The 27,457-nt window shown below is 31.0% G+C and overlaps 1 protein-coding gene and 1 pseudogene across 1 annotated transcript in view; one reads left to right on the top strand and one right to left on the bottom strand.

Annotated features, from left to right (window-relative positions):
• Positions 1–27,457, bottom strand: part of SOS2 (SOS Ras/Rho guanine nucleotide exchange factor 2) — a 73,381-nt gene that overhangs the window by 17,223 nt on the left and 28,701 nt on the right. Inside the window, exons 7-16 of the mRNA XM_011385723.2 lie at positions 25,586–25,696; positions 21,294–21,392; positions 15,933–16,060; positions 14,794–15,449; positions 14,335–14,416; positions 12,507–12,629; positions 7,723–7,826; positions 5,928–6,150; positions 3,098–3,217; positions 2,530–2,692 (exon numbers count right to left, since the gene is read on the bottom strand). Coding sequence (XP_011384025.1) covers positions 2,530–2,692; positions 3,098–3,217; positions 5,928–6,150; positions 7,723–7,826; positions 12,507–12,629; positions 14,335–14,416; positions 14,794–15,449; positions 15,933–16,060; positions 21,294–21,392; positions 25,586–25,696 — 1,809 coding nt within the window. The remainder of the gene's footprint in view (positions 1–2,529; positions 2,693–3,097; positions 3,218–5,927; positions 6,151–7,722; positions 7,827–12,506; positions 12,630–14,334; positions 14,417–14,793; positions 15,450–15,932; positions 16,061–21,293; positions 21,393–25,585; positions 25,697–27,457) is intronic.
• LOC111735876 lies at positions 13,510–13,628 on the top strand (annotated as a pseudogene).

Here is a 27,457-nt window from a genome sequence, read left to right as displayed (position 1 = left end):
AGCTAGAACCCATATATTTCTGGTAGGAGTATAAACTGGTACATTTACTTGGAAAAACCATTTAGCATTATCTAGTAAAGCTAAAGATATCCATATCCTATCATCAGTAATTATATTTCTACATATATAACTTAGAGAAATTTGTGCATATCTGTATCAGGATATATGCAGAAAATGTTCATGGCAATATTACTGACAATAACCCCACTCTGGAACCAATCCAAATGACCATTAACTAATGAATAAAATAATTTTGGTAAATTTATTCCTATACTATGATACACCTATGAAAAAGAATAAACTATAGCTACAAAAAAACAGTATATATGAATTTTAGGAATCTAATACTGAATGAAAAAAGTCTTGAAAGAATTATATTCAGATATAATTAAGAAATACACAAATGAAACAATATATTGTTTTGAGATACAAACAGTAAAACTACAGAAAAAAAATAAGAGAATGGTAAGCGCAAAGTTAAGAATGGTAGCTGGCAAGAAAGGAGATGAGATTGGAAGTTCTCAAACTGGATGCCAGATATATAGGTGTTCTTTGCATTTTTATTCTTTATACCTTATACATATTTTAATAAATATTGTTCTGTACTCAATATTTTAAAAAACTAAAGCTTAACTTCTCAAAATGAATGCACTACTTTAGTTTTCAAAATCAGAATTGAAATGATTAAATATTAAACTAATATTTGGCAATATTTGTTAATATCTTTAATATATAAAAAGTTCATACAAATCAATAAAATGCAAACACCTAAATAGAAAATGACATCCAGGAAAGCAGTTTACTCTCCACTTCCTTTTAATCACAACCCACTAGAAGAACCAATGTTAAGAAAAAAGCAGGTATCCTCCCACACTCTTTTCAATGCTCATGCAACTTCACTTACATGTTGTTTGTTTTGTTATATCGCATTATGCTCCTTATTCTGACATTTTTTAAATAACTTCCCCCTAAAATATCAAATATTCTTCCAAGTCAATATACATAGATCCTTATTCACTTCTTTTCTGTAGCTGAACAATATTCTACACTAGCAAATGAAAAAAGGTGTAGGATAATGTATTCGGTCATTCTTCTATTGATGAACATACAGGTTGTTTCCGGTTTTCTGCTACTGCAATTAATGCCATAGAAATTACATCTTTGTACATTAACTTTATAGTCTGGTACTTTTATTTCTGGATCCAACAGTATGTATATTTTAATTTTAACATACATAGCCAGATTACTTTCCAGAAAGACTATAATTCACATTGCCAAAGGCAATATATTTGCATGGCTACATCTCTAACATTTTATCCTTAGGCATTAAAAAAAGATTTTCTAGGTACAAAAGCAAAGGACAAATTCATATATAAAGAGATTGATATGTTGAAATAACAATGATAAACCATCCATATATAAAAACATTATATAATTTTTTTAAATTAAAAAGCAGATAAAGACAAATAGAACCTAGAGACTGTATGGGCAATATATAAGTGTTAATATATTTAATATATAAAAGTTCATAAAAATCAATAAAATACAAACGCCCAAATAGAAAGAGGATATGAACAGATAAATTTTAAAGAAATTAAAATGGCCAATAAATACATTTAAAAATATTTGACGTCACTAGTCATTTTTAAAAATATATAAATTATATAAAATGAGTTTTTTTCTGGCCCATAAATTTATAATAAGTTTTTAATAAAGTAATACCTAGGAGGATTTATCATATCACAGTAGAGACCATCTTGGCATTAGTATCAAAAGTCTTAAAATGTACAAATACTCTGACCTAGGTATTCCACCTCTAGAAATTTATTCTAGGGAAATAATCAAATTCTTACAAAGATTTCTTTATATGAATGTTCCATATTAAATTATTTATCACAGAAAAAATCAGAAATAACTGTCCCACAATAGAGTATGAAATAAATTATGGTTTGTCTATGGGATAGAAAATCATGCAGCCATTAAAAATTTGTTTTTAAGATAAGCTAATAAAGAAATGTTTATGATAAAAAGGTACAGACCACAAAAATCTATGTCTAATGTGACCTCAATTTTATTATTAAAAAATGTGAAATATCCTTCTACACTTTCTGTATCTTCTGAACTTTCTATAATAAACATTAAACATATACTACTTTATAATTAAAAAAACAAATTTATAAATGGTGTATAAATGGTTCTCTCCATGTTACTCTTTCTTTGTATACTAAAGGTAATTAAAGTAATTTTTATATTTAATATTTAAAATCCTTTGTCATTTATTTGAAACAATCAATGTGCCATTGAAAAAATCCATTTGGAACTTCATTACATTTTAGTTAAGCATATTAAACAAGGTTGTAAGTCCCATATTCTTTTATGAATCCTGGGCTTTTTAGAGTATACTGATGGATTTTCTAATATCTTGATATTACTATATTTATGGAAATAAGGTGAATATACTCAAGATTGGTGGGAGAGGAATCTCTTTTCTTCCCCCAAAATGATGAAATATGTAAGCCCAAAACTTACCTCAAAGGTATGGTCTAGTCTGTATACTGACACTGAATTTACTGCACTGACTATCTCCAATACACCATTGAAATTATTCAAATCTTGAAAAACTTGCAGAATTTCTATAATTCTACTCAGTACTGCCACTCGTTCCTCAAAATTTTCTGCTTCCACAATGCACCTAAACAAAAAAAAAAAGAAAAAAAAAATTCATGCCTTAGAAACCAATTTCTTCACTTCATGTAGAAAAGAAACATTTCCAGCCAAGATTTTACCTCATATATGACTTAATATTATGACTATTAAGAATAAGATGGGGGGGGGAGGTGGATGGGGTAAAGGAGGTCAAATATGTGGTTACAGAAAGAAATCTAACTATGGGAGGTGAACACACAGTGTAAATACATATATGCCTTACTGTTAAAGTGTACAGCTAAAACTTATTGGATTTAGCTAACCAATGTCACCATAAAAATAAATAAATAAATAAATAAACAAATAAACAAATAAATAGATAAATAAATAAAAATCGATCACACACCTTGGGTGGGGGGGTTAGGATAAGGCAGAATAAGTAAAAACTTACTTTTCAAACCAGAGCGTAAGATTTGTAGTGTGGCGAATCATTTTTAATAAATTTGGAGAATTTATTTCTTTATCTTCTTTGGTCCATACACTTCCTACAAGTTCAGAAGGTTGTACTTTCCTGTGGAACCAAAAATTAATGCAACTTAACTTATAGAGGATTAGTATCAAAATTATTTAATAGTCTCCTAAAACTTTAATAGTCTCCTAAAAGTAAGAAAAAAGACAATTAACCTAAAAGATAAATGGACAAACATAAGAGGAGGTAATTCCCAGAGGAATAGACCCGCCTAGCCACAAATATATATAAAAAAATACTTTATTTCTTACTCAGGGAAAAGAACATTAAACCACAATGAAATCCCATTTTATTTCTGTCCGACTAACAAAAAGTCTGATACCAAATGAGTAAAAATGTGAAGAAAATCTCTCAATACTGATTTGCACGTAAAGCTGATATGACTACTTCATAAAGCAATTTGTCAATGTCTCATAATACTGAAGATATATAGACTAGATCACCCAGCAATTCTATATATAGGTATATACTCTAGATACAACAGGTTATAAGAAAACATTTATAGGAATGTTCAGTAAAGCATTGTTTGCAAAGCAGTGAAAATCTCAAACAACCTAGAGGCTCATCATCAAGAGACTGGATAAATTATGGAGTATTCATACACTGAAAAACCACAAAGCAATTAAAACAAGCAAACTAGAGCTATATTCACCAACTTGAACAAACGCTAGGAACAATTTAAGTAAAAAACAAGATGCAGAATGATACATAAGTATAAACTGTTTTAAAATGTACAAAACAATGCTATCTGTTGTTTATGAATGTTTGTAAGTATATAAATTATAAAGACAAATAAAGAATAGTAGACACCAAATATAGGATAGTCATTATTCCTTGAGCGAAAGAAGAATGGGATTAGGGAGAATTATGCAAAAGATTTCAATTTTATTTGTAATGCTTTTGTTGTTCATAAGCCCTCGTATTATTTTCTACATTTTGAAATATTTGAAATATTTAATAAAAAGTCGAACAAAAGAGCAGATTAAATCACTGTATACAGTCAATTAGGATTACCTAATTTGAAAAATTAACCAGGGCATTTCCATCAATGTCCTAAAGACTTGGTTATTAATTCTTTAAAACATGTTTTTAATCAGTAAATTTGGGTACATGCTAACAGTTTTTGAAATTAAGTCTTAAAATGGTTCTATTATTTCACCAGAAATTTAGTTTATAGTGTCAATGTTTTATGTATGTTACATGTCTTCCATAATATACATATCACTTAACAAAGGTACGTCTATGTTCTGAAAGCCATCCACATAGAGCTAAGTGCTTTTTCTGATATTCATTCATGGAACAGTCACTCTATGAAGAAAAACTTGATTCAGTATTACTTGTTTTGTTATCTCAAGTAACAAGTCTTCTCATTCCTACCTATCACAAATTCCACAATATAAACAAAAACCACCTAAATTCAAAAATACTTAAAATATAATCTGACACTCTGAATCAGATGCTGACAATCTGATATGTGTGCTAAATTCTAAACAGTATAACCAGGGCAAACCAGGGGCCCAATTCTACAGAAGGCAAAGTTCTATCTCTAGTGCATTCCTACACTCTCCATTAGCATTAAGCTACATATTCTTACCTTTCTCTGTGTAATCTCTGTAAAAAAAAAAAAAGCTGCTAACCAATATAACTTGGGGGGTGGGATTGAGAGGTAGTGTTACCTGCAATGCCTGTACTCTTCAAAGGAGCCTGGGTTGTAAATGAAAAATGAAAGCTTAAATTAGGAGGGAGGAGGGGACAAAAAGGTGTTAATGCACTGGGAAAAGATAGTTTTTTTAAAAATTGATAAAAGAAAGTTGCTCAAGCAAGCTGAAAGAAGAGAAGACTGTGGTTAGGAAGGAATGAGATGCTTGAATTAGTAATTTTGGAATAAGAATGATTTGGGGTGATGACAAGATTCAGAATATGACCATGAAAGATACTGATTTGGAGCAGAGAATGACACTTCCAGTGAAACTAAAATGTTAGGTTATGAATGGGTGATCTGTGTGGATATAGCTAATGGCAGGAATGCTTTATATATACAGACTGATGTTGCAATACGGATTAAAATAAATAGCCAATCACATTTCCAATTAGCCTTATAAATGAAAGTTAATGTTTTGTAAGTTTTCAGTATCGTTTTTCACCACACTATTTCAGAAATAGCTTTTCTTTAAAGTTAATAATGACTTCAAAGAGCTAAAGTATTTGAGACTCCTTAAAAGAAGTTAAATTGTTATTCTTCTAAGAATTGTGTTATTCATTTGCCTAACAAACATAACCCAATCAAAATCCCAAATAAAATTTTGATTATGTCGAATCTTAAAAAAAAAGAAAAAAGAAGAAAGCTTGTCTCACTCAATATTCTCTTTATTTAGCTGCCAAGAGCCCAGCATCCATACTGACTGACTTAGCTCAAACGACTCAATAAAGCAATCTGAGAAAAAAGTATTGGGAGTAGGAGACTGGTGACTGCCTTGAAAGTGGTTGCTACTTCACTGCATTAATCTTCTCTCTGCCTCTGCTCTTGTGAAAGATTGCTAGTATCAAATCTAGGACTAACTAGTAATACATTTTAAGATTTTCATCTGCAGAACAGACTGTAGTTAAAAACTGTGCTATGAAATTTCCACCATCCTCACAAGAATAGATGAAGTATTTTAAGCACTCATGAATAATTTGCTAAATATTCTGAAAAGAGAGGTATGTTCAAGGTTCTTGAAAACAGAGCATCAAGTTAATGTTAATTGTCTACCTGTAAAGATCAGATTCCAAAAGTGTCAGTTGACGTGCAATTTCTATTGGATGAAGTGTCATGAGATCAAATGTTTCAAACTGTCCTGGTCTGCTGATATGCCATTCAATTGGTGGAGGTGGACTTTCAAAGGTAATATTGTGGCTTATTCCATTTGCCTGAGCTTGTTTCTTCCTCTTGATGATCTTAGCAATTGATTCTACCCATTTCTTCATGGCTTTCCCTGAAGAAAAAATGCCTTTTATTTAATAAACCTAACTACAAAACTTCATCTCATCTTTAATCTTCACCCAGCTTCAACACTATCAACTCAGCAGCATCTTCTTGTTTCATCTAACCCCAACTCATGCCCTCCCTCCAATCCTCATGTTATTTCAAAACAAATATATCATTTCATCCATATTTATGTATTTAAAAGTTAAAGATTTTTAAAATAACAATATCATTATCACACATAAAAAAACTTCTTAATATCATCAAATATCTAGTGTTCAAACTTCCCTGATTGCTTCATAAATGTTTTCTTACAGTTGGTTTGTTTGAAATAGGATTTATATGAGATCTATACACTTATATTTCAAGTCCCCTTTAATCTATGGGTTCCCTCTTTATCTCTCATTTTGCTTGCAATTTATGTTTTGAAATTGAACCATTTACTCTGTGGTGTTTCCCAAGTCTGAATCTTACCAATCCCATCCCTGTGATGTCATTGCCATGTTTCACTGTCCCTGTATTTTCTGTAAATCAGACACATAGGGACTTGATCTGATTCAGGATCAATTTTTTTTTTTTTAATGAATATCTGCGAGACTATTTCTAACAGGAAGCATATAATATCCAGTTACTTCTCTTTTTGTGATGTTACTAGGAGTTGAGAAATGGTAATATTCTATCACTCATTCACTTATTAGTTGCAATACTTCTATAAAAAGAAACTTTTACCCATCAACTACTTGATTATCCTGAGGTATAACATATATAGGAAAGGTCTTTAGACATTAACTATAGACATTAACATAATAATTGTTTTATTTTAATATGTGTATGTATTTTAGAAGCTTCTTGGGTCACATATAATCTAGTGTCCCTGTTTAAAAATTAACTTAGTGCTATAAACAATTTTAAAGCACACTTTACGTACCTTAAACACTGAAATAAAGGAATCACATTCTCTGTTTTAAGTAAAATTCCCCTTAACGAACAAGTATGAGATGAAATAAGCTGGGCTTAGTTATGGTATTCTTAATTAATGCCTTATACTATTAGATAAATCATAAATGTTCTTGATTCAGTAATATACATTTGATGACACATACATTTGTTCAAACATTCATGGCCTAGTTTTAGTTCATGGGCTGTGTTCTGAAACTTCAGGTAGGAAACTCCTATCTTTCAAGTGCCAAAAATATACCAAAAACTTTTCCAAGGGAAGCAAATATTATTTAAAAGCTGTTAACTGTTCAAAACCAAAGAATAAGATTAAGGAGAATAAGGAAACAGGTAAAATTATACAAATATTTAATTAGACGAAGCAATGGCAACCTTGACATGAGATAAAGTTGAAGACTTTGGACATCTTTAAAAGAAGGGTCCTCCTTAAAAAACTTGAAAAGGCAACGTTCTAAGACATCAGGTGGCTCTAAACATATCTGCACTCCTTACAGTCTATAAAAATAATTCCAAATGTTATTATACCTTTTTAAAAATGAAAAATAGTTTAGCTTCTTAAGTTACACGAATTTAAAAATAAGCTCATGTGTGACATAAGATTCAATCAAACCTTTAAATAATATACCTCTTACACTTGAAATGAAGGATTCTAGTCTTTCAAGCAACTCCAAATCTCTTTCAAAGTCATAAAAATGGTGTTCAACCCAGTGCCGAAAAACATTTAAGATTCTGATAAAATGGAAAAAAAAACACAGTTTAATGAAATCAAAGCATTCAATTTTACATCTTTTATTTCTCTAATGCCATAGTGAAAGCTTTATATACAAAGGCCATTATAATACTCAAAGAATCTGTAATTTGTATTTAATCTTTTAAGTGCTTCAATGATATGAAGACTTTATTATTTAAAATTTACACTTTCAAAAAAATTTATAAGCATAAATATTGTAGTTCCTGTACTTAATTACCTATTTCTGTTTAGGAAAAGTACTTTTCTTTATTTATATGTACAAAATTCATACTCTATACTGTATAAAAGCTATTTTTAAATGCTTACATTAAAAAGAATTTTTTTAAGAGAAAAATTTTAATATATTTTTCACATTTAACAGAAAACCAACTAAGATTTAATGTATTTGGTTCTAAATTCAAATGTTATCATCAAATTTCTATGTAATTTACAAGTATGTCCACATTCTCTTATTTTATTTCAAAAGACAAAAATATTTCTGATAGAGAACTATTTTGTTTTGCAGCACCACAAAAATATTACATATAACTTGCAAGGAGAAATTTAATCGATCTTTACAAATATATTGTTCCACTCTCCACCAGATTTATACATACTGTAAATTAATTAGATTAGCATTATTTCCTTCATTATTTCAATGAGTGACTATTTCTAGGTTAGCTTTCTTCTCCTTAATGGAGAAAATAGTTTTTCTCTCAGACTAAGAAAATTCTTTAAATTCCCAGTCTTTGTCATGCTATCTATATTAAAACCACCTTAGTCACATGTGCCTAGTTAGCTCGATGGCTTAGAGAACATTTCAAGAGATCACAAAACTGTTAACTTCTAGTTTAGACTAGGTCAAGTCAAATAACTGCTTCCATTTCCTCTCCTTCCTAGTTACTACGGCATCCAGTGTAATTTAAAATTGTCATGTAATGAAGGACACTGGACTTTGGGTGGTAAACACACAATAGAATATACAGATGTTAAATTATAATGTACACTTGAAAATTATATAATTTTATTAACCAATGTTACCTCAATAAACTTAATTAAAAAATAAATAAAATTATCATATAAGAGAAAAAAATTTTATAATTAGATTTCATCAAACTTAAAAACTTCTGCTTGTCAAAAGACATTAAGAAAAGTAATAGGCAAGCCACAGACTGGGAGAATACATTTGCAAAACATTTATCTGACAAAAGACTGGCATCCATTCTTACTAAATATACAAGTCAATAATAAAAAGACCAACAACTCAAAAAATAGGCTGAAAATCTGAAATAGATTCTTCACAAAATAAATATAAATAGCCAATAAGAGACAATGAAAAGTTCTCAACATCATTAGTCATCAGAAAATACAAATTTTCTGTATTTTCTGTATTCACAGAGAAATACTACTATACCCCACCAGTGTGGCTAAAGTATAAAAGCTGACATCATTAAATTTTAATGAGGATATGGAGCAACTGGAATTCTTATACACTGCTGGTGAGAGTGAAATACAATAAGATCACTTTGGGAAAAGATTTGGCAGTTTTTTAAAAATTAAATATACACCTACCCTACAACCCTGCCATTCCACCGAGTTATTTACCCAAGATACCATATAAAAAATACATTCACAAAAAACCTGTAAAATGAAGTTCATGATAATCGAAAACTGAAAAGAACCCAGGTGTCCTTCAGTGGGAAAGTTACTAAACTGTGGTATATTCATATAATAGAATACCACCTTAGTAATAAAATAGAATTACTGATATAAATAACAACATGCTCAAAAGCATGTTCAGTGAAAGTCAGACAAAAGTATATATAATGTAAGAATCCATTTGAATGGAATTCTCAAAATGGTAAAATTAATCTACGTAGGAAAATGAATACTGCTTTGGGCAATGAGAACAAAAACTGACTAGAACAGGCATAAGGGAACTTTCTGGGGTAATGATAACATTTTATATCTTGAAAAAAGTTTAGACTATAGAGATGTGTGTATCTGTTAAAATTCAAAGTACACTTAAGATATATATGTGTCACATGTGTACACACATTTTAGAACAAAAGGACAATAAACAAATACCATTAATGATATACAAGTTGAAATATTTAAGGAGAAACGTACTTCAATATACATTCCCAAAATTATATTAATGGACCAAAAGAAGAATGGTAAATAGCTATGTGATACAGTAAGTATAGTAAAACATTAACAGTAGGTCTAGGTGGTAGGTTTATGGGTTTTCACTGTAAAATTCTTTCAATTTTGCTTTATGTTAAAATTTTGTAATACAATGTTGAAAAAGTTACTATCATTATAAAATTCTCTACAGTAGTCTCCTGTTATCCACAAGGGAAATGATTCAAGACCACCTAATGGATGCCTAAAACCATGGATAGTACCAAACTTTATCTATACTATGTCTTTTCCTATACAGACTTATTTATGATAAAGTTTTATTTTTAAATTAGGCAATTTCACAGATAGAAGATTCGTTCTTATCATAGACCTTAGTAACCTTGAACACAAGCACTGCAATACCAAGAAAGTCGATCTGATTACTGACTAACAGGCAGATAGGGTATATAGTCTAAATACACTGGACAAAGGGGTGATTCGCGTTCCAAGCAGGATGGAGCAGGACAGCACAAGATTTCATCATGCTATTCAGAACAGTTTGCAATTGAAAACTTATGAATTGTTTATTTCTGGAACTTTCCATTTAATATTTTCAGACCATGATTGACCATGGGTAACTGAAATCACTGAAAACAAAACCATGGATAAGGGGGTGACTGTGGATGCTATCATTGCTAAAAATCCTTTGATCCTTACAGGATGTTTAACAATCCGGGTTAGATTTCAAGGTCATCTTACCACCCCATTCCATACAGTTAATCTCATCTATTACTCTTTGCAATACAATGTCTTCATTCCTCTTGATTCGATTTCCTTACCTATTTTCTCTGGGTACCATTCTCATTTCTGCCTTCTTGCTTTTGTTCATACTATTTCCCATAACCCTGAATATCTATAAATATCCTTCTGCCTATCTAAATCCTACATCCTTTAGAGACAATCTCATATTTTACCTCTCTCAAGATGCCTTCCCTAATTACTCCACCCTCATTTTAGCTATTGCTAAAATATTACAGTGATGTATTTTTCTAAGCGACTTAAACACTTAATGTAGAATAATGCATAGCTGTTTCATGTATCCTTTTCCCTCAATAAAATCATAATATCATGGTGGCAAAGATGATATGCTGTTATTTCTCCATTTACCATACAAATACAGAACTGACAAAACAGAAAATGCTTAGAAATAAATACTTGAAGAATATACATGTCTAATCACTACACTGTACTCCTGAAAACTAATAGAATATTGTATGTCGACTGTAATTGAAAAAAATTTAAAAATAAATTTTAAAAATGTGATTATGACCACTAAAAGAAAAAAGATGGCACAAAACTGAGATTATATTCTGCCCCTATATAGCAATCTTATGTTGTACCTCATGTCAAGGGCATTAACTTAAAGTGTGCATTAGTACAAATACATTGCAGCTAGCAGAAAAAATTAATTACTTCTTTATTGCTGATGTGTAAATAATTTCATCTTCTTATACTAAGAATGACATACTGAAAGTTTTGGATAAGATACATATAGTTGGGAACACTTATTATTCCTATAAAACTGTATTTACTGGTGGCAATTATCCTAGAAAATAATTAATAAACCTAGTTCCAAAGTTGCAATTTATTGGCCAACAGTAATCAAGGAACCTTAACATTCACAGGGAAAAAAAGTATTTAGATCCTATACAATTAATAAAAGGTCAGTTTTCCCATGGAAAGGGGTAGATAATTACTTTGGTTCTCAGACTGTAAAAAAGGCTAATAACCAAAGAAGCTTCTAATTTTCCATGTTCAGTGGTAAAAAAACAAACAAAAAAATCATAGAATTAGGAAGTCAGACAGATATGGTTTTAAATCCTGTCCTACCACTTTCTTTATATGACCTATCTCAAATTACTTTATCCTGCTAAGTTTCAACTTCCTCTGATATAAAGCAGAGACAGTAACTGTACTGTGAGGATGAGATAAAAAAGATAAAGCATTTAGGCACACAGTAAGTACCTAACAACTGGCAGCTGCTATTATCAAATATTTTTAAAAATTACTAAAATGATTTTTTAGATAAAATAATGAATGTCTATCTATATATTCTGTGGGAGAAGAATGGGGAAAGAACTTCCATAAAAATTATAAACTGTAAAAAAGCCCCAAATTACTAAATGATAACAATGAGACATGAAGGAAAAAAAGAGGGGAGGGGTGGTTGACAGTAGGCAAACTCATGTACAATTTTATGATTTTTACTTACTAGGTATTCTGGTCTATAAGCAAAACGATTACATCAGGTATCCTGGTCTATAAGCACAACATATCACATGCCAGAGATATCTCATGCAAATAACAAGTTATATTTCAATAATTAAAAATTTTCAGAGTATTTAAAAGTAATTTCGCATAGAACTTTGGAGGTTTAATTTAATTGCTATGAGGTTAATAACAATACCTACACCTGAATGAAGATGTAAAAACTTCTGTGCTAACTATATACTGAAAAATGAATGGCACATAAAAAAATAACATTTAAGCCAAACCTAAGTTGTACTGGTTGGACGTATTCCTTGCGAAACCTTTTAAGGTCTGCACTAATTGGCTGCTCGCCTTTCTCTACTGCCAATTTATCGGCTTCAGTAGGTTCTGGCTCTGGAATTTCAAATCTAAAAAAAAAAAAGCAAAATGAGAGAAATTTTTTCATTGTTCATACATAAATGAAAAGGATTTCAAATACAGGAAAAATCTTTTAACTAAATAACCTTCTTTCCTACCATTTATGTGAAAAGTATAATTACTGATAAATTTCACTTAAAAGCATTACATATTACAAAAAATTGCTCTTCAGTTACAAAGTACCAAGGTTTTATATATTCTTACTTTTATCAAAAAAAGTTTAATAACTAGCACTATGTTGATAATATAGAAAAAGGTCAATGAAAAAGATCCAAGAAAAGAATCTTTAAGGAGTATAACCTCTTTAAAGAACATGGCATATCTAATAATATATACTTAATATTTTTAGAAAGTAGACATTAATTTCTTTAAATAAAAGAATATAAATCCAAAGAGAAGGCCCAAACTGAATTTTAAACAATATTTAAAGGACATACTTAAGTGGATAATGTAAAATCAAAGTTAAAAAAACACTGCCCAATCATAGAAAATATAGCTATAATATAATCTACTACATGTGCTTTCCTTATTTTGGACAGGGAACTACAACGAAGTAAATCTTCTCAGCTCATTACACTGACTCAGCCTGGTAAACTTAGTGTCACAGAACAACACACTAATAGAGGTCAAGATAAAATTCTGGTATTAAGTTTTTAAATGTGAAACAAAATTTATTTTGGAGTCCAGATACTATATTTTAACCTATAAAGCATTTAAAGTACCACTAATATACTCAGTAAAAAAGAAAAATTCAATCTAAAACTTATAAAAATTAATCATAATAAAGGAAAATGTTAATTTTTTATGTCTAATGTTGTAATTATGTTTTTAATAAGTATCTTTTAGAAATACAAATGGAAACATTTAAGAGTCTACAACCACGCCACCCTGAATGTGCCGGATCTCGTCTGATCTCGGAAGCTAAGCAGGGTTGGACCTGATTAGTACTTGGATAGGAGGCCACCTAAAAATACCAGGTGCTGTAGGTGTTAAAAAAAAAAAAGAAAAGAAAGAAATATTTACAGATGAAATACACTGTCTAGGATTTACTTCAAAATACAATTGTCCCTTGGTGTCCATGGGGGGTTGGGTCCAGGACCTCAGTGGATACTGAAATCCACTGATGCTAGTAGAGTCCTTTAGTCAGGACTCTACTTCATACCCTCGGATATGGCTATGAAGAAGGATGAGGAACCGTTGGATAAGGAAGGCCAACTCTAATCCAGAGGTTACAGTGTTGAAGTTAAGGAAACAGATGACACATGAGTTGATTATTACTGAAGTTGGATGACTGATAAATGAGGTTATTATCTTTTTCTATTTACTCTTATGTATGTTTTAAAATTTTCCATAGTAAAAAGTTCATTTTAAAAGTGAAAAATGAAAAATTCTCTTTTAAGGAAGTATTCTTTTATTGTACAGGAAAAAAATTAAGATACATAGGTTATTCTCTAAAACTGGGTCTTTCTGACTACTACTATAAATATTTCTAAGATCTGAAAAGACCTCTGTTATAAAAAAGGATTTCAGTAAGCACACGTTTTAAAGAGAATAAAAATAGCACTATTTTAATACCAAATAAATTATGTTCAAAAACTACTTGAATACATACTGGGTACCCAATACTCTGCAAGGTACCAAAACAGATAACCTTTTACAAAATGTTATTATAAGTGAAATAAATATTTTTCTTACCGTTCAATTAGTAAGCTTAGCAATTCCTGTGGTTTACAAAATGAACGATATGTAGTAAGAAAAGTACGAACAAAATTGGGATCTGAAAAGGTAGAGCATAAAACAGGTTGCATGTTCAATTTATTCAGCATATTTTGGAGGCCTTACTTCCTTTTTCTTTTTATTTTGGCTCCTCCCACTGTGGCTCTTCCTGCCAATCGTAGTATTTCTTGATAAATGAGGACTGTTTTCAAATTCAAGATTCATGAATATACAATTTTTATGAATATTTAATAATGAAGTTAACAATATTATATTTTAGAGATGTTTACTTAGTTATTTCTTTTGATTCTGCAGTATTCTTTTTATTTTAGAGGCAATCCATTTTTTTTTTTTCCAGGCCTCAAGCATTTTTGAACATTCTTGAAAAGCTTTTAGATCCTTGGCCCTAGATAATCACTTGCAATGAGTTTCACATACCTGCATACATATGATATGTTAACCTTTCAATTAATTTCACCACAGTTCCTCCTTTAATAATGGGGATTCCACTTCTACTTTGCAAGTTGTCTTCAAAAACAATGTTTTCCTCAGAGTCTTTTACCACAAAACGATATACTTCAGGACTTGGTAATCTCAATGGTTGTTCATTTTCTTCTTTCAATAATACTGAATCTAGCATTCGATCTAGAGTACTACGATAATGAAGAGAAATAAGTGCTGCCATCCAATTGTTTTTCTCTTCAGCGGACTTAGCTGCAAATATTATACTGTTTTCATCTTTGGATACTAACTCAAAAGCATGTTTGTACTCACAAGTATCTTCTTTATCACATATTTGTATTTTTCTCATGACAAATTTTTCTTTTAATCTGTATTCTGCACTACTGTAACCTGGAAGGCGTGACTGGCTATGATTGGGTTTGCAGCTAATCATTAAGCCATCAAAGAGAAAAATATGCCGTTCATGTTTAGCACCAATTCTTGTCAATGGACCTTCCATAATAAATTCATTACAACACTGTCCAATATCTTTGCCTTCCCATCCATCTATGTTTTTCTGAATTTCATTCATTTTTTTAATAGCCAGATGCTTGCTTCTTAATTGGCGATTATAAAAAGGGCAAACAGGATCCCTAAAAACAAAATATGATAGCAATTTAGCTTATTCAATGGCTAAGCAACCCTAATTGCTTTAAGTGTAAACTACCTCAAATCAAGTGACAAAAACATTAAATAACCAAACACTATACTCTGTACACAGCATTTACTTTCTTCAACTAACTTTGCTAATAACTGATACATGCCTTAATTTCATTACTATGAAAGGGAAGTACTAGAAGCTCTATATTTCGTTCCTTTTGCCATAAGAATTAAAATTATAAATAATCCTAACTTTTTATATAAATTATACAAAATATTATTTAAAATGTCTCTAAAAATTTCATTACATATATCTTAACAATATGACAATGCCAATTTTAAGACCAAAAGAAAAATGTAAAAGTATAACTTTCAAGATTGCAACTATCACTATAAATAACACTTCTTGAGAAAACCAGGCATCAGATGTAAATGAAGTATGCAAAAGCATTAAATTTTCAACAGTTTGTAATTACCCAGGTCGGCGTCGGGGTGAATACTGCTTATAAATTCGGTCCATACTACCTTGGAGATTCATGAGAGCAGTAATAGCTTGGTTCAAACATTCTCTGTCTTCTTGTTCTTCACTACATGCTTTCAATTGCTAAGAAAAACCAAAAAGAAAAATTAAACCTGCATTGTTCAATTCTTTCCCTTTTTTATAATTAGAGGAAGCAGCACCAAATATTATAAACTCTAAGTGAATTTTAAATATACTTAATAAAAACAGCTATAATTTTAAATAATTATGTATACCTGATCCCTCAACCCAACCCTCTTTCTACATGTGTAAAATATAATACAGATATAAAGTCCTATTACCATAGCAATCAGGGAAAAAAAAAGCAACTCTGATAACCATTTGGACACTTTCCAAGTATATAAAAATAGTTTAAAACATGCAAATTTGAAGCTTAAAAGTGACTTTTATTTATTAATTAGGAATAGAGAAAATAAGATAAACAAATTATTTCATATTCTTTAATAATTAAATCTAAAAGCTTGAATATCTTTGTTATACAAAATAAGTTAGTAACGTTAGCACTTCAACCCACCAAAACTTTTCTGGAAACAGCACCTAACGAAGAATTCAACTGATATTTTTTACAACACAAAATTCAACCATTCTAGTAAATATTTAAAAACCAGCCTTTGATGGTTTTTATCTTATTAACTCTTAGAAATGAGAATTATAAACCACATTATTAATCTTAACAATTCTGACCTTATTTTATTTATCCAAAAATTTCTCTTGTATCTTACTCTCAAAAGGGAAGAAAATTTAGATTGCTCCAATGTTTTGACAGAAGAATTCAAAGTGGAGCATTATGTGGATACAAATATACATTTATGCAAGAATATGGAAAATTAATCATTTCTCAGAAAATTTTTAAAAATTCAAATCTATTTCATGATCTTAAACTACCTTACTAGAAATTTTGTGATAAATTTTCTTTATATTCCAAGAATAAATGGAAAACCATTCAGTGATTGTTCCTCTTCCTCATTAAGGAACTAAATGGATATTGTTCGAGTATTATGTCCGTTACCTCTCATTTCTATGTCCTAGGAATTATTCTCTATATGGAGCACAGAGCCATCTGATATTTTTCAAGATACTTCCAAACAATTTAAGTTACTATCATTAGAAGTAAAACCTTACTCTCTAGATTAAGAAATAAAAAATTGAGAGGATGAAAAAGATGAGCAATACAAAATACCACAGAAGTTTAAAAAAAGGATCAATACTTGATTATTATGTCTTCTAAAGGAGAAAATTACTACCAAATCACTTACTATGGTACTGCAAAGATTTCTTTAAAAAGATTCTTCTCAGCTCCATTCTAAAATATTTCCTTAGTAAATATGGGTATTGATGATATAAAATACTTAATTATCGGTTTTTAATTCTTATTGTTTTTGTTGGTTCAAATTTCCAAACTATCACTAATTATGAGATTCTATGAAAATAACTGCTTTTCAATTTAAATGTATGGAGATACTGAATTTCTATTATCTATTTGGTCTTCAGGCTGCTCAAACTCTTCCACAAAAATGGCCATGTCATTTTTAATATCCATGTAATAATTACAGGCCATCAAAGAGAAATAAAACTTCGGGCTATTTAAAACAGGATTTTCTGATGATATATAAAAAATGGCTCTGTTTGGTATAACTTTAGTCCAATAATTTGCTAAACATTGCTCAATTTTCAACAGTGAGAATAAATATCAGATTAATGAGTATCCATTAAGACATTTTGAAAGAATATATTTGAAAGATACAGACATCTGAAAAAAATGTATTCTAAACATCTTACACTTAGAAATTACCACACTGAACTACCTGCAGATAAGTCATGCTCCTTCACACCCCTATGGCTTTCTACATACCTTCCTCTGCCCCTCTTTATACACCTGGTGAATTTAGCCTCTATAATACAATTGAGATGCCTCCTCCCAATGAAGCTACTTCCCACCCCCCACCAAATATTTTCAGTAACATCCTGATATTGAATAATCAATTTTTAACATTTTGCCATCTATGCTTCATCATTCTGTGTGTAAGTGCATGTGCACCATTTTTTTCTCTTAACTATTTGAGAGTAGTTTGTGATACTAACTTTTCTTGTTGAGAAAAAGGAATCACTGCTGAATGCTTCTGAGATTGTTTTTGGAATATGAGGAAAACTCCAGTGTATCACCAATTACTCTCAAATAGTATCATCCCTCTTTACTCTCCTTTAATATTTCAGCGGTATGTCTTAGAACAAAGATATTCTTTTACAATATAGTGATCAAGTTCTGGATATTTAACATTGGTAAAGTTCTATTATCTAATTTACAGTGCATATCCAATTTTGTCACAACCCCAATGATGTCCTTTAGGGTAATTCCCCACCCGCCCCAATATAAAAATCTAGTCAGAGTTGCACTTAGCTCTTAGTTCTACTGTCTTTGAATCCACAAAGTTCCTCAGTATTTGTCTATCATGGCTCCCAAAATAACACACCAGAATAGTAGGCTAATCTCCTATTTACTCAATGCCCATATGAATTCTTTGTAGCTTCCCTAGACAGTTACTTCTGCCTCAATGAGCCCACAGTACTGCTTATATTAGGCACTTATACTGTAATAATTTGATATTCATCTTCTTTACTAAACTATGAACTACTTAAACATGGGGATATGTTTTATTCATTTTTAGTATAGTACCTGCAAATGGCAGGTATCCAATAAGGTAATTAGAATGAGTGACTTGTATAAACACTTATAATTTTGTCAAGTGTTTAGACAAATAACAATGAATATTTTTTGAACTCTTAATCTGTGCATGCACTTTTATGCATTAGCTTATTCGATCTTTGTTACAACTCTGTAAGATTGGTACTATAATTATACACATGATATAGATGTAGAAATCGAGGCACAGAGAGGTTAAATAATCCATCCAAAATGAGCAGAAGTCTGATTCAAACCCAGGAACTCTGACTCCAGGGTCCATGCTTTCTGCCACACTACTACATGCGTCCCTACAAAAACACCAGATACAAGTATGCAAAGTACTGGTCTATGCCTCAGTCTGGTGACCATGAGTTGAAGGGGATCCCCTCTATGTTAAAAACAAATTATAGTTTAAGAAATAAAATGAAGTATGCTTTTGGAAAAGAAGTCAAAAAGAATAAATGCTTTTGTAACATATGGTTAAACTAAGTAATAAAGTGGAAATAATCTCTCATTAATACATAGTATCTTATGAACTTGACTGAAGAATATATTTCTTGCTTACCTGATAATCGGTTGTCTATAAGTATATCCTGTCCAAGACTTTACAATTCATGTAAATTTTTTCTTAACTCTATAAGACTTCATTGAAATACTTACTATGCTTCTCTTGAGTTCCTATAAAATGCTGTATCTACTATAGACATCTGTGTGCCTACAGCAAGAGAAATTTTAATAAATTATGAACTTGTCCATAATTCATTATACTAGGAGTTCAGTTTAGATGTGAAATAATATGTGTAATCAATTCTTTTTTGGTAATGGTAAACTTCTCTCTAGATTTTCATAAAAATAGAATTTTAATAATTTGGTGGGAAATTCAACTCATTAAAACTTATCACTTTTCATTATGTGCTTTTTAAAAAAATGCACTATCCTTCAGATGTCTTTAAGTGATGTGTCTGTCAATACTAAAGAGTAAATATAAAGTCGTAAAATATTCTTCATAGTCTTTTTCAAGAGTCAAAACATTTCTTTCAATAGACATTAAGCCTGATGTTATGAATACATTTATACACATACACACAGACAGGAACACAAAGACAATGACAAGGCAAATGTCACCTGTTAACAATTAGTAAATCTAGGTGAAAAGAGCTCACTATACTACTTTTGAACTTTTTTCTATGTTTTTCAAAGTAAACGGTAAAAAATTATTACCTAAAAACTCAATTGTTTTACATGTGAAATACTGGCTTATCTTTCTCAATAATAAAAGTTATTAACAATATGTCTTCTTGTGAAGCTTTAAACTAAATTAAGGTAGATTAAAATTACCCATGTCTCATCAGTGAAACTATTAGCCTTAGAGTAAATATGGAATATACTCGGGTTTAGTTAATGCACAGCAATAAGAACAAATAGAAATGTGGAATGCAAAGACAAGTCACAGAAGGGAATTAGAATGGCAAAAGACTTAAATAATTCCACAAAAGGTTATCCCAAAGGCTAATAAACATACTATACCCAAGCTCATTAATAATCAAGAAATATAGATTAAAACCATCAGAGACAATTACAAATATATGAGATGACAAAAATTTTAAAGTTATGAAAATATGCATAAAGAGCAACATATCATGCATTCTGGTAGGAGGGTAAACCATATAACCTACTTTGGAAAACTGTTTGGTATCATCTATTAAGTTTGAAAATATGCATTCCCTATGACCAAGCAATTCCATTCCTGAATATATATTCCAGAGAAATGAAATGCATGCACATGTGTACAAAGAGAGCTGTACAAGAATGTCCATAGCAAGTGTTATCAGTAATACCAAAAGTGTTCAACAACCAGAAAAGAATAAAATTATGGTTTATTCAAACAGGAAGAAAATTAAACTAGAGCAACATACAACATCAATGAATCTTACAAATATAACTTTGAGAGAAGATACAACAGAAAATAATATATACAATTTAATCTAATTTATATAAAGTTTAGAAACAGGCTCTGTATATTAATGATATATACATAAGTGGTCAAACTGGAAAGACAGGCAAGGAAGCAATTGCCTATAAAGTCAGGGTAGTTGTTTACCACTGGTGTGTTTACACATTATATTCATTAATGTTTTTATTGTTTTATTTCATATTTTTCTCTAGGTATGTAATATATCATAATAAAGTTTATACTATGGGTAATTAGACTCCATAAAAAAGAATTACTAAGGTAAGTGTTTATTAGAAATCATCATATGAATACCATGCCTAGATTCCTACAAAATATACTTACTTACTTAAGTTACTGCTTACTTGAGTCAAACCATTGTTGCTGGGTGCCTCCAAAAATTAATTTTAACAAGTGAACCTTTTTATAATGTTAGTACTTTGAGATTGCATATTATGAAATGACAGATAAAGATGCATTTTCCTGTCTCTATATACCACCTAGAAATGATATGAAGATAAGTAAGAAAGATAGGCTTTTCTTCGTAGTCCATGGAAAGAAGGTAGGCATTTAAGTCCTTTATTTTTATGAATAGAAAGTAACATGATCATATCAAAAATTAGCTTTTAAGCCTCATAAATCCAAGTAACCATTTACCTTACCTTCAATAATTCAAAATAGTGCCAACAGTGATACACTGGCACCAGCATAAGGCGTGGAAGGACATAACGAACTGCTTCTTTAAAACCATCAGCAATGGACTGCAAAGCAAGAAGATCAAATATATTTCTGATATCAAGGATATATAACAGCAGTGCCTAACAGAAATAGCTTTTAAAAATACAAGATATAGACTTATGAAAACTATAATGGAAAACATGTTCTATATTAGAATCAAAGTGCTATCAATCAAATTTTTTCTCCTTTTACTCCTTTAAATCATTAGGTAAATATACACATTTCTTCATCTCTTATATGGCTAAAATAACTTTCACAATAATCCTCTCAGCTTTTCTTCAAAAGTTTTGGGTTCCACATACGCTAAAGGAATTTTGAAAAGCTATGTACCTTCTCGTACATTTTTATGTCACCACTTGAAATGTTTTCAGTTTAAGTAGTTACAAAGGATATATTTTTGGGGATGTTACATGTATATTATAGATATGATTTAAATATATTTCAAACAATGATTAAATAAGTTTCAGATTTTGCTCGTTTATGAAAAATGTCTGTCATAAAACTTAATTGACAAAGCCAACTTTTACTGTCAAAATAAACAGTCAGATCAGACTTAATTTCTGCAAAAAGTCTGACTTCAGTCTTAAATTCAAATACATGTTAATGTCACACAGTCTGAAGTACAGAAAGCATCTGGAAGAATCTACATAGCGCATCCAGGTATGAGAACTTTAACTTTACAAATCTCCCTCTCCTTTATTCCAGTGTCCAATGAATGATAAAGTACTTTTTAAAAAAGTTAACATTCACCCTTGTTACAATCATCTCACTTCTAAATTCTTGGTTAGATAGCTATTACAAGACATAGGTAGATATGATACACCATTTCAACTACCAAGAGTTAACAATCAATAGTTCTCTCAGAACTCTTCTGCTTTGCTTTCAATGAACTTGCCACATTGAAATTTATAAGGTATTTGGTCTTCACCCACAGTTCCTGGCTCCCCCAAATAAGCAACAGCTTCCCCCAAACCCTTGGAATTTCCTAAGTTTCGAGTTATAAAGTTATCTTTAGTTATGAGATGACTTTTGGACTTTACACAGGGTAAGGGCTAGTTGCCAGGAGAACCAACCCTGTGTTTAGAGGTTTGGAATAATCAGTCCCACTGCTTGACCTTTGGGTAGGATAAAGGGGCTGGAGACTGAGTTCAGCTGCCAGTGGCCAATGACTTAGTCAATCATGACTACATAATGAAGCCTCCATAAAAACCAGGACAGCTCATTGATATTTTCAGAGAGCTTCTACATTAGGAAACCAGAATACTTCCATGTGCCACCAAGCTGGAGCCCCAAGCTCCGTATGGACATCAGCTCTTCAGTTAGGGACCTCACCCTATATATCTTTTCATCTGGCTGCTGATTCATCTCCTTTAATATCCTTTTATAATAAACCGCTAATCTAACAAGTAAAATGTTTCTCTGAGTTCTGTGAGCCATTCTAAGGAGGGAGTCGTTAGAACCTCCAATCAATAGCCAGTTGGTCAGATAAGGTAAGAGCCTGGGTTTGCAGGTCTGAAAAGTGTGTATGTGTGTGTGTTCACTTACACAGGCAAGTGAACGAGGTGGGGGGGTCAGGTTGAAGGTGGTAGCTTAGAAGCACAGTATGGTAGAATTAAACCCTTAATTATGGAATTTGATACTATTTCCAGATAGACAGTATCAGAATTGAGTTGAATTCTTGCTGGTGTTTGAGAATTGTTTGTCGGAGTTGGGGGAGAGCCACCCCTTGAAACTGGGTCCAGGAACCCCATTCAGAACTCTATTTCAGGAGCAATACATTTGTTTTTCTCCTGACTGGTGCCCTGAAAGTTTTACACTCAACGCATAATGGGAAATTTAATATGGCCATAGATAATGTATAAAAGAAATTGGAAAAGATAATGCAAAAATACAAACAAGGTGTCTGGCAAAAATAGAAACTGATTCCCAAAAGTTATCTGTGCCCTTATTTCACCTGCAAGATCTTGGTGAATAGCTAGGGTTACATATATCCTAGTCCAAAAACTAATAGTCTGTAGAATAAATGATTTTCTAAAATTTATCAGGGATTTAAAAGTCACTCGTGTTGATTTTAAGTCATTAAGGTTGACTTATTTAAACTAGTATTCCTCATCAGATAAATACAGACAACAGCAACATATAATATGAAGAAAGAATCTGATATGCTGCTTTTAAAATATATCCTCATAGGTCTATGGCCAAGCCACCCTGATTGTCTCATCTTGGAAGCTAACCAGGGTCGGACCCGGTTAGTACTTTGGATGGGAGACCACCTAGGAAGACCAGGTGTTGTGGGTGTTGAAAAAAAAAAAAAGGAAAAAATATATATATCATCATAGGTAAACACTTCCATAATTCTCATATTGTATACTGAAGTTCAATTATAATCTGTTCAACAGACTTGACAACTATTATTTGGGCCAAAACTCTTATTATTAAAGTGTGCTTAACAACTTCTAAAGAAGTTTTATTATTTTTTAAATAAAGCATTACTTCTACAGCTTTTATTTATTATTATTATTTATTTTAGGCGAGGCAACCTTTGGTTGATCTCACAGATTACAAGGACCTGTCAGCTTACAAGCCCTTTTTTACAAATTTTTTATGCCTACAGCACCTGGTCTTCCTAGGTGGTCTCCCTTCCAAGTACTAACCAGGCCCGACCCTGCTTAGCTTCCGAGATCAGACGAGATCGGGCACTTCTATAGCTTTTAAAAGTTAATACAGTACAAATGAGTTTGGTCTGAAAAGGGATTTCATCTAACTCTGAATTTCACTGACTATCTGGGACAGTAGCTTAAATAATTAGACCCTAAACATTCAAATCCCACAGTAAGAATTAATAATAAAATAAATTAAATTCAATAAATATGCAAAGATCTTATAGGCTGATTATATGATTTAACATGTTTATTTTATCGTTTATATTTATATATAAGATTCAGCTTAAAAACTTTTCCTTCATTGAAGTAAATTTTGAGAATTAAGTATAATTTTTATTCTAAGTTGACAAGTTTTTGAGGAGAAGAAGATAATAATCGGAATTCACAATAAAGAAGGCATGGAAAAGATGGTAAGTTCAGTTTTGAGTATTTATATTTGAAGTGCCCATGGGACAGCTAAGTGAATTATTTCAAAAGGCAGCTGGTTACATGAAAGTACACGACTGATGCTCAAGAGTTATGGTTTTAAAATACAAATAGGAAGTCACTGGCATATAGGCAGTAGCTAAAGCAAAGGGTGTGAATAAAGTCACTCAAGGAGAGTATGAGAGGGACAGAAAATCAAGGGCTAATAATAGAAGTTGGATAATACCTGCAGTTAAGGAGACTGACAAGAAGAAAGTCAGAGAAGATGAAAATTAAAGAAAGTATCATGGGAGCCAAAAGGACGGGAGACTAACAAATACTACAAACATAAAAGTGAAATCAAAATATCCACTGGATTTGGTTGATAAATTCATTGTCAGGGCAGTTTTTAGTGTTACATCCTGATTAGGGCACAGATGGTAGCAGTAATGAAGAATGGTAAAAAGTACTATGAAGACAAATGGCTACAAAGAGAAAAAAACAAAAAAGAGAAGTAATGAAAGGTTTATTTGTTTAAGACAATAAAGATTCGACCATATTCATATGCTAAGAGAGAAGAGCCTGTCTAAATTCAACATCTGTAGCAACAAGTAGTGAAGGATCATCAATGCCAATGTAACCTTCATTTAGTGTTGAAAAAGTAAAAATGTAAATTTCATTTGTCTCTCTCCACTTATTCTCATTTTATCTAACTGAACCAATTAACTTGTATACTTCTAATTAACATACTTATCTCCTTTAAATTATGGGCCTGATAGAGAAATCAGTATGAACAAACATGAGCATATTCTCCACTCTTTTTGATTTCACTTCTATGTGGTTGGGAATAAGAACCTGAAATAGCTCTCCATATTCATTTCTATTTCCCAGATCTAGAATGTGCCAAATTTTTCTGGTCAATCAGTATTTGTGATGGTATTCTAAAAAAGATTTCCATACTAAGGACAGATTAGTTTTTCAATCTAAAATAGGCTTAGAATTAACAGATTTTGAAGGACTGGTAAAATAGATCCTCAGTTGCTTTATGAAAGATTCTAGAATTACAAATATTTGAAGAATAAGATGGTGAAATATTTTTTACTTGCTTTATTAAAAAAAATAAATAAATAACATACATTTAAGTTTACCTGAAAGTGAAGAGCCACTGCAGGTCTGGCCATCAACTTACTGAAATGTTCACTGAATTTAGGTGAAAGAATGTCCTGTGATAATGTTTCATAAGGATCAAATGCTTGCTCCTGTATTTTTAAGAAAGAAAAATGTGTTAGGTTTCAAAGAACATTTTTTCTACCAATATGGCACAGATTACTTAACAGCAAATTTTTATTCAAGTTCTCAACTAGGTTTCAGAACTTTCTGCTCTCACTTTGTAGAAACAAACAATAACTATAGCTGTAACTGCCAAAATTTTTAAAATATAACTATTGACCGTGAGCTATAGATGACAAGAAGTTACCGGTCTTAAAATAGGTCACTGACTTTGTGGTAACAAGTATCAAACTATTAAAATGCTTATGTAAATTTATCCCCAAGAAACGAAAAGTATATTTATTAGTAAAAGAAGGCTGGGACTTGAAATTTCCGTTAGGCTTAACTAAGGTAAAATAAGTTTACACTTAGGATACTTTCAAAGGAAACAAAAAGTGATACAGCTATTTTTCCACTCATTGCTTTTCAAAAGAAAAAGAAAGCAAAGACCAAGGTATAGCAAAATAACAAAGCAGCAACTGCCCATAATTTGTCCAATGTTTATATTTAAATTCCAATTATTTGATAATAATCAATATCCCTAATGTTTAGTTAGAACTAAGAAGTCTGTTTCATTTTTGTATTTTAAAGACCCAGTATGTTTTTCAGACATAACAAGTATTGGTGAGGATGCAGAGGAACTGGAACCCTTGTCCATTGCTCATGGAAATGTGAACCGGTGTAGCTAGCCCCTGTGGAAACTGGCAGTTCTTCGAAAAGCTAAATAAAGAATTACCGTATGACCCAGCAATTCCACTCCTAGGTATATACTCAAAAGAACTGAAAACAAGGGCTCAGGTACTTGTATGCCAATGTTCGCTGCTATTATTCACAATAGCCAAACGGTAGAAAAAAATACAAGTGTCTATCAACAAATAACTGGATAAACAAAATGGGATATCTAAATACAATGGAATATTTTTCAGCCATAGAAAGGGATGGAGTTCTGACAGATGCTATGACATGGATAGACCTTGAAAACATTATGCTAAGTAAAATAAGCAGACACAAAAGAACAATTATTGTATGATTCTATTTGTATCAAATATCTAGAATCGGCAAATATGTGGAGACAAAAGTAGATTAGAGGTAACCCAGGGTTGATGGGAGGGAAAAATAGGAAGTTGTTGCTTTATAAGTAGAGTTTCTGTTTGGGGTGATGAAAAGTTTTAGAAATAGATAGTGGTAATGGTTGTATAATATTGTGGATTTAATTAATGCTACTGAATTGTACATATAAAAACGATTAAAATGGCAAATTTCGTTATATATATTTTACAATAAAAGATAAAAATTAGAAAATATACTGTTTTTGAACCATGATATCTTTAAGAGTATAGCAGACAATCAAACAACAAATTAATATGCCAAGATATCACTATATAAAAACTTTCTAAAAAGAAGCAAAACTGAATATTTTGGTTAGGCATCAGTAACTAAGTATTTCTACACTATCAGTTTCATTGTGTACAAAACAGATGTAATAAAAGTGATCTATATTCTCAGAAAGATATAAGCCAAGATTATAAAAATTAGGAAATTTACATGAAATCTACAGAAAGCACTTTTAAAACCCTGTTTTCCAAAAGAAATAAAAATGGTCAATGAGTATGACGAGATGTTCAACATCATTAGTTTAAAAAAACAGCAAAAGTAAAAAAACAATGAGATGCTGGTTTGTTTTTTTTTTAACCAGCAGACTGGCAAAAATTAATGGGATAATACCCAAAGTTAGTGAAAGTGTAGAAAAA

Source organism: Pteropus vampyrus, unplaced genomic scaffold (genome assembly GCF_000151845.1).
Source record: "Pteropus vampyrus isolate Shadow unplaced genomic scaffold, Pvam_2.0 Scaffold15, whole genome shotgun sequence".
Lineage (NCBI taxonomy): Eukaryota > Metazoa > Chordata > Mammalia > Chiroptera > Pteropodidae > Pteropus > Pteropus vampyrus.
This window is presented reverse-complemented; position numbering and strand designations above follow the sequence as displayed.